This window comes from Anopheles aquasalis, chromosome X, assembly GCF_943734665.1.
Source record: "Anopheles aquasalis chromosome X, idAnoAquaMG_Q_19, whole genome shotgun sequence".
Taxonomy (NCBI): domain Eukaryota; kingdom Metazoa; phylum Arthropoda; class Insecta; order Diptera; family Culicidae; genus Anopheles; species Anopheles aquasalis.
Window position 1 is genome coordinate 167,501 of NC_064876.1, and position 8,990 is coordinate 176,490.

General features: G+C 53.2%; 1 protein-coding gene across 1 annotated transcript in view; it reads right to left on the bottom strand.

Moving 5' to 3' along the window:
• The window catches only part of LOC126580050 (tyramine beta-hydroxylase), a 7,284-nt gene extending 3,656 nt beyond the window's left edge, over positions 1-3,628 (bottom strand). The window contains exon 1 of the mRNA XM_050243875.1: positions 3,472-3,628. Within this exon, the coding sequence (XP_050099832.1) occupies positions 3,472-3,577 (106 nt within the window). The 5' untranslated portion in view covers positions 3,578-3,628. The remainder of the gene's footprint in view (positions 1-3,471) is intronic.
• Positions 3,629-8,990: the final 5,362 nt, after the last annotated feature.

The following is an 8,990-nucleotide window of genomic DNA, read 5'->3' on the forward strand; positions in this document are numbered from 1 at the left end:
CTTTTTCCAACCCACGCCACTAGCCACCACCCCCGTAACTGCCCGTCCTGTGGTACGGCACGGAAGCACCCTCGCGCAGGACGTTTCGCGATTCGCTTGATGAATCTCCCTGAATGATGATGCCCGGTTGTTCCGGTGCACGGTTGGGGGCGGGGCGGGGGGGGGGGGGGGGTACACGTGAAAAAGTGGCAGAGTGATAGCGCGAAGCACACCCAGAACAACGGCGATGACGAAGGTAAAGAAAAGACAGGACAAGACAAGAGGCATATTGAATGGCACTACCGAGCCACGTTATATAGACACACGAGGATAACATCCTGGGAATGGGGGAGAGGGGGCTTTTTGCAACAAAACTGCAGCCGATGTGATGCTTCCATTTCGATGAAGCGAGCGAGCGATGGTGCGTGAGAGATAGATAGAGAGAGAGAGAGAGAGAGAGAGAGAGAGAGAGAGAGAGAGAGAGAGAGAGAGAGAGAGAGAGAGAGAGAGAGAGAGATGAAAGTGTACCCGGTCGGTAGCTGGCAAGGATCCGGTGTCCCATGACTTATGAATAGATGTGAGCCCCAGGTGAGCGAACAGCGCACGTCGCCGCAGGAATCCGACTGCCTTATGACACGCCAGTGACAGTGGCAGTAAGACAATACCCAACCCTTCTCCCCTTCCCCCCTCTCGCACCGCTCTTCGGTCACCTTTCCACGCATAAGGAGCAGGAATTAATATGCCGTATGACCACCACCACCTCCCCTCCCTTGTAGCTTGCTTCATCTCTACTTCGGTGGCGTTTCAGCTTCGCACGATTGGGTTGGGCACACACTTTCTGGCTACGCGACCGCTGCTGCTACTCAGTGACAACTCTGGATTGTCCGCGTAACCGTTGGCGCCGACGGTGTATCCTTTTGTGTTTTAATTAACCCAGCCCTTTTCGACTGATTGCGACTGATTCGCGCAACACCAACTGCTCCAGCGAGTCCTCCCTGCCCCTTGAACGGGGATGTCCGTTGTTGTTCTTGAGGGGGAGCCCTCGAGTAGGAGGGGGGAAAACAAAGGTTTCCACTTGCTAAGTGCTTTCCAGTGGATCAGTTCAAGAGTACTTGCACTTGTGTATGTATGTGTATTGTTAGATTGTTAAACACACAACACAACTAGGGATGATAATCTTGGCATTGGTCCAATACTCGCACGCTTTTACTCCTCTCCCTCTAGACGTACTGGGCGAATGGGCCCATCTTACAATGGCTTTCAAGTGCGGACTCATCTCCCAGGACTTTTCCAGCAAATGCCGCGCAGCCAGCCGAAGTGAACCGACAAAATTATTCAAAAAACAATAAACAACAAAACTCTACGTCCAAGGGGGGGGGGTGGCGTTTGTCTTACGCGCTCGCAGGCAGACAGGCAGCGGTCGCTAATTTGGCGAAACCATTCGTTGGTCCTGATTTTTTTTTTGGCGAAAATGAAGAACGCCACATTCGTGGCCCTCGGCTTGCCACCATGGTTGCGGATGGCGAGATAATTGAATCACGGCTTCGGACTCTCGGCTACTGGCTGGCAGACCTATTGACCTGGAAGCGATGGTCGCTTCGGTCATCCGTTCCGGTCGATCCGGCAACCAAACTCCCTCCCTCGATGTTGCGATTTCATCAATCAATTTTTGATTCGAACAGTAATTCGATTCCAGCCAATAGCTAACCCGCCCACTGCCCTATACCGGCCATCTCGGATGAACTTTGGCTGATGGAGTAAAGCAAAGTACTTTGGTTACCGACAAGACAGCGACAACTCGAACAAAGATCCACAGATCAAGCAGCATGGAGTAGCAAGAGCCGAAGCCAAAGTATCCGAGAATCGGATCGATCTGTTGGCGCCGCGTCGGACGAGTAGAACGAGCGTTGGTGCACCTGCACCCAACGCACGGTGCGCTTTAGTTCCGACAAACTTGCCCTGGGACCACTTTACCACTTTAGCCAGCCACACATTAGTTGGCCCCCCCCCCCCCCCCGAGGGGGGCAAATCGTCAGCATCGTCAGCCTGGGCGGCATCCTTACTGGGAAAAGTTTACCGTTCTGCACACACCGGATGTGAAGTGGGTACTGTGTGTATATGTTTAACGAAACTCTACACTCCTTGCTCGCCCTCCCCTGCTCGAACGAAGCTCCCTACCTCTATCTGCGGGCAGAGTAATGCAATTAAAAACAGGTTGTCATGGGATGTGTGTAAAGTTCTCAGAAGAAAAAGATCTTGCAAAAAAAAAAAGCGAAAGAGCGAGTTCCCTCGCGAACACACCTCGAATCGATTGAAGCGTTGAGCGCGATGCGTCAGCGTTATGCCCTCTGCACGGTTGGGCTAACGCCAAACTCCTGCGGGTACCATCGGTCAGCCAGTGGCCCCTGGAGGACTTCCAGCCGTCGGGTGCGTGCGCTCAATTCCCAAAGAACCTGGGCCACCGCATCCAGAATGTTTGCACGCGCTCAATGGTTTCATGATTTCGTGGTCTAAGGACGAAAGATCCGGACATCGAGTGACCGGAAGTTAATAACTTCGATTCGACCAAAGTTGGCCCGTTTTTTGTATTTTTGTACAAGTGTGTATGTGTGTTTGGTGTGCGTATTGTTGTCTCGGGGGACTCCTGATCAACTGGCACTCCATGCGTAGATGCGAACAGTAAGGCACGCACACAATCCCCTTGCGTCCACATACCGGCGTAGGATCCCCCCCGTTTTCGGTTGATGGTGCTTTTTGGGCGAAAGGGAAGGTTGGCAACGGATGCTGGAAGTGGGTTGTTTGCGAAAGCGGCTGGCGGTTGCATGGAGTACAGTTCCGGTTTCCGAAGAAGGAATAGCCAAATAGTCACTTGATTGTTATTAATTCCCTCCATTGCGCCGTAGGGGCGCCGCAGCCGAAGGCCGCCACGCGCTAAACGATGTCCTTTGATTGGATCGGTTGCTACCCGCTCACTAGAGCCCACGATCCCGTGACAGGGCGCAACAGGGCGTAACGGAGTATGGGTTAAACGGTAACAAACACTTTGGAGGGCTCTCTAATCGGGCTGGGCGCTGTTAGGAAGATCCTGGAGGGTTGCGGGTGAGGGCGATTGAAATTGAGATAAACCTCTACCCCTCCGCCCTTACCAACACCGCTGGTTTAGTTCACGGAACACGAGGCGGAACGTTTACGTCGCTGGCAGGTCAAGCCCGCGAGCAGCAATTTCAAACTCCTCGCGTGGAAAGCCTCGGGGGCTCCGGGGAACGTTCTGAGCCCCCACTGCCCAGGACCTCCCTCCCACCCCCACGGAGCCACTAACACACCGACTGCAAGCGATGGTCACCGAGGAACCACCGTGCTGAGCTGAAATCCTTCCAATTTCCCGTTTTCTCACAAATTTTATACGCTCGAGGAGCCACGCCGTCGTCGTCGTCAGCGTGTCTCTTGTGCGCCCGTTCCGGTGCGGTTCAAATGCCGGTGATTCAAACTCACTGTAGGTGCAGCCGGGGCCGCAGGTAAGCAGTACCGCCAGAAGCAGACACAGACCGATACGCCGGTACGCCGGGCAACCGACTGCTGCCGGCGATATCGCCGTCATCCTAGCCACGCCTCGCAACAGCAGCGATGCCCCCCCCCCCCCCTGGTGTTGGCCGGCGTCGTCCGGTACTCTTTGAACTTAACGCGAGACGTCGGTCGTTGGACACGGGTTTCGCGTGGGCACGATCTGTACGGTTTAGCGGTGGGAGCGCGACTGAACCGAACCGGACGCCTTCCGGTACCATTTATTTCTGCGCCGGCTCCGTGCTAGCGTCACCATAGTCACCGTAACGCACCATAACACACCGTTCGCTGTTCGTTATCCTTTTCCAGGAGTGCCGTTACGCATTGTGAGGCAGCTGAGATCCACCCACGTTGCCGCGATCGACCAGCTGTCCAGGTTGGTGGTTGCGTTAGTATGCGTGTGTGCGATTGGTTTGCGGTTTGTATTTTCCTGCTTGGGAGGGAAGCAGGTGGTGAGCACTTACACGTGCTGCGGTTCGATAATGCGGTTGCCTCACAGGTACTCCAAGGCCCAATCACCGCGCCGCAGTCCTTCGCAGGCCTTCGCGCCGCAGACGAAACGAACAAGCGACCGGCAACAACCGTAACCTCACCATTCGAGCGTCCATTTTAAGATCCATCCCCTCCCCGTTCGCACCCTCAATCCCGGAGGAGGAAAAGGAAAGACAGAGAAACTCCTTGGCAATTCCTTTACGTGCCAAAGGGTGGCATCGCTGTGGCTTAAGCGTAGGAGCGCAACCCTTAGGGGGTCACCCTCGCCTCCGCTATCCAGTGACCGCTGCCTCCTGCTACTGCCCACAATCAGCAAATCGTCACCCTCCGATACCCATCAACTCCAACTCACTGCCCACCGGTTCTACGGTTCACCGTTCGGCCATAGTCTGGTCGATGCGTCGCCGGTGTCCTGCGCTCCGGGAACGCATTCGGCGGTAATTTACGAGCAAAGTTTGCTCACCGCCGCAACCGCCGTCCGTACTACCCGCAACCGCGTACGCGTTGAGGTGATCATGATGACGATGATGATGATGGTGATGGGGCAGCAAGCAAGGGATGTTGAGCTTTGGGGGGTAGGGGGTGGTTTTTGTTTGTCTTCGTGGTTACCGTGGTCGGGGTAACAAGCGCACTAGCCCGGTAGCCGCAACTGATCCCGCGTCCTGTCCTGCTACGCACACCAACCCCCCCCCCCCCCCCCCCCCCCTCTAACTGCCTGCCATCCTCCTTCCTCGTGGCTTCCCTTCCCGAGAGGTTTGCAATTCCAGCGAGACCGGATGGCAATTGAACTGCGATAGAACTTCTTTTTCTCTGTTTTTTTTCTTTCGTTCCCCGCACTCGCTCTTCATCCGGTGAGTGTATCGTTTCATTAGTCCCGAGGGCGCCTACATTCCACCGTCATCCTGCCATTGGCTGCGGATTGGCGGATTTCCGTTTCGAAACTCGTACTGGTGCGTCGCGTGCTACGTTTCCACTCTGCCACTCCGGCGCTGTGGCAAGCAAGGGTGCAAAAATAAACAGAGAGAGAGAGAGAGAGAGAGAGAGAGAGAAAGAGAGAGAGAGAGAGAGAGAGAGAGAGAGAGAGCGAAGGGGAATATTGGGCAAAAAGCAACGTAACGCAGAGGGCGCCGATATGCAGATCAGCGTTATTAGGTTCGTTAAAATTTCTTCTGAGATGCAAATCAGCCTCCCGCCTTCTACGAGCCCTTAATCCCCTCTCACTGCCCCATTTTCCTCCTTTTCCCCCGATAGTCTAGGCCCTTCGTTACCGGTGGCAAACTCTGAGCTTCGTTCGCTAGAATTTCCAGAATGTTGCCAGCGCCTGCCACCGACCGACCAACGACCAGCAATCCTTACATGCACACACTTCCACACAGGATAGTCCAATTTTGCGTGAAACAGGAAGCCACACTAGCCTCACCTCAGCACCCCCATTCCCTCTTAAGGGAGTCGGATGCGATTCGGAGCCGACATTGTGGTCATGGTGCTGCTGCAGATGATGCAGATCGAGCAACAGCTGCAGCAGCAGGAGTCTATCTAACTATCTTGTGTATCGGCAATGCCAATGCGGGTGGTCAGTGTGGGGTGGTCATAAATTGTGAGGATGGCAGGAGCTAGCAGTTATTGCTGGCAACTGGCGCTTACCGGAGGTCCGGAGCCCTTCGAATCCTTCGATTGTTCTGTTCGGCGCCGGGCCGGTGGCGTTCAATTCTGAGGGGATTTAGGACCGGTTCCGGTTCCGGTTTCGGTTCCGGGCGAACCATTGATGGCAGTTGGCCGTGTCGAAAAGCGATGGGTAATGAAGGAGAAGGAGACGATAAATGATGGAGAACGAGGTCACGAGTTGTTCTCCAGGGAAGCAACCCCCCCCCCCCCCCCCCCCCCCCCCTTTCGAGTAGCACCATCATCGAGTATCACGTCAGCCAGGTCATGACAGGTCGATGGAGGGTTTGCGAAAACAGCAATCAAATTAACTAAAATTTCCCGCCCAAACGCTCGTAGGCGCCGAATTCCTCCAGGGTGCCTCAAAACCCCTTAATGAGGGTGGAGACAAGAGGATGAAAAATGGATAATGCGGGAAGGGAAAGGTGGCTCAAAGTGGATCACAACGCTCAAACACACATAAAGACACACGATGAGTTATGAATTGGAATCGGTTGTCTGATGGCAGAAGGTACCGTTCCCGTCCCCCTGCTCCTCTCCGGAAGACTCGTCACACAGCTGACGAAGGAACGCTTGCCGGTCGCTGCCACCTAATTTCACGGGTCCTGGGCGTCATGCGTATGTGTTTGCCTGTCATATGTTTTATGCTGCTCCGCTGAGGCGTGCTTCCATTTTGTGCACCGACGAAGGGTGATATGCCGCCTCGGTCGGGCGGCCTGTGTTAGCGTTGTTGATGCAAACAAGGTGTGAAAGGACAAGGAGGAGCACGAGGGGCGTAAAGGGGGAGATTTACAAGGTGAGGAGCTGTAAATGAGGTTAGGATGCCTCGGAGGCTTCCACATCGAGATAAATCATCCAACGGAAGGCTGGGGGAAACAGGAAGCAAAGCAGCGTGAGGACAGTGTTTGTCCCTGTGAAAGCATGCGGGGCGGTGGGGAAGGCGCGAAGAATAAAAATGAAATTTCGCTCAACCTCCCTTGCCCCGTTCCTCCATGCTCCATAAGCTTTTCCATGCTTTTCCTGTTTTGTCGTGGCCAAGAAAATGTCAATGACGATGTCGTTCTCGGTCGGGCGCTCAGTCGGTGCACACGTTGACTTGCTGGCTGGTTTTATGCGCTCGAGCGATGCTCCATTATGCCGTTGTTTCGTTTCACTGTTGCGCCCCTTCCCCATTCTTCGTTCCTTCGTGCGCCGGTGTCCTTCCCACCTCTTCCCGTGCCGAGAACGACCCAGAACGCTCGACGGTAGGTCGAGGTCGATGGTGGAGGCGCAAAGTATGATTAAAATCGTGCGAATATGTGAGCATCCGCCCGCCTATGCTCTGTTCGTTGTCAGCATTCACAAACACAAACACAAACACGCACAGACAGAGACACAGTCTCCTGTGATCCAGGTTCTGCGTCTGCGGAACCGGAGCAGTGGTTTTTGGGGTGTTTCATTTGAATAAAAAGAAAATGAAATTGGGTGGGGGTGAGGCGGCGATAGCAACGAAGCATATTATTAGCATAAAATGACGCTGTAAACGCTTGTCGTTGAGTTGCTCGGGTGCGGGCACTTAGGCCCAGAACGGAAACCAGAACGACTGCCGAACTTTTGCTAATCTTCTTCCATCGGCCACTAGGCGACAGCCTAGACCCAATTAGACGTTGTGGCCCAGGGCCATCTTTCCCATTGGGCACAATGGGCACATGCCCAGGGCCCCGCGCTGGTGGAGGCCCCCAAAACCCCTGCGAGTTCGGAATATAATTCAAAGGCAACAGAATCAAGGTAGATTTCCTGATTTTGCCCAACGAATCTTTTGAGCAACGAATCTTTTGCATTCCCAACTTTCATAAATTAATTGGCCTAACACTGAAGAAAATCAGTCGAATTCAAGTAAACGCAATCCAAATGTCTTACTGAAGGGGGGGGCTTCGGCATTTAAATTGTTTATGACACGCGTTTTTACCATTTTTCCTTGAAAGCTGATCCTTTCAAGAGTATTGTGAAAATGGTTTGGATCAATCGAAGCAAAACTGACAAAGTTATAGATTTTTGAAAATCCGCGTTTCATAGAAAGATTCAGGCAGCTCGCTGCTTTGAAAGCGTTTCCCAAAAACCAACGCTTTCAAAGTAGGTGCCCATCATACCGTAAAACTACTGGACCGATTGATTTGAAATTTTTAACACATAATATGTGCTTTTGCAACTTCAAAAATCTACCAAAAATCGAAAAATACGAAATTTCACGAAAACTCAACGGGGCTCCGCTGGCTCCGCCCGTAAGAAGATTAAAGTTGTATCAGAAACGTGAAAAGATATTTCAGAAACTTAACAAACAAAATAAATCACTGCAACTAAACCTTTTGAACATAGAATATTCAGTGGTAGAGCACATAACACAGCATTAAAATGCTCCACATCCATGAACCCCCCCACTCCCCTAGCAGGTGCAGAGTGCTCGAGGCTGGCCAGCAAATTGATAAGTCGTGACAGACGAAAGGACGGTACATCCGTCTACCAAATCCGGGTCAACTGCTCGCGATGCCCACTCGATTGTTCAATCGAATGCCGACCCTAAACACACACGCGCGCGCACATGTGCGTATAAATGGGTCACTGCGTTTCTGTCCGTTGGAAGCGGTCGCAGAACCATAAGACGCTTGCCAGACATGGCCGCGCTCTTGTGCCAGGAAGCTAAAGATGAATCATGAGTGCAGCGAGCGGACTGCGCCAGCACCTAGCACCAGCCACGTAATCACCAGCAGCGAGTGTGAGTAGCGAGAGCTCCACGCGAAGCTAACGGGCTGCTGCGCCGGATGCTGGCTACCGATGCGGATCAACATGACGCAAAACCGTAACGCATAATATGCGTTTTGTTTTTGGCCAATTAGCTCTGGTTTGTTGCTGCTGCCGAGGCTCTACTACTACTAATACTACTACTACTACTACTGTTGCTGCTGGTACTACCTGGCGAACCGCTGCAAACCTGGTGGTCCCGTTGCGAAACTCGAACGTGGCTCAAATGCGGCATAGCGGAAACCGCAGGCGTCCAGTGGCAATTCGGTCGCAGGCCTAGGAGTACACAGTCACAGTCACAGTCACAGTTTTGTTTTTCAGTAGCTTAGCTCGGTTACGACGGTACCAGTTCCGCCTGAGTGAAGGACATTCGCCCTGGTACTGCGGTAATAGCGTGTACAACATCTAGCAACGCTGCTCTGTTATAAGATGGCCACCGCAAACTTCACAAATCCACTCAGCTCGGATCGATCTGCAGGGACGCGATCCAGGAGTCATACGTTATGGATAGCGCAGAG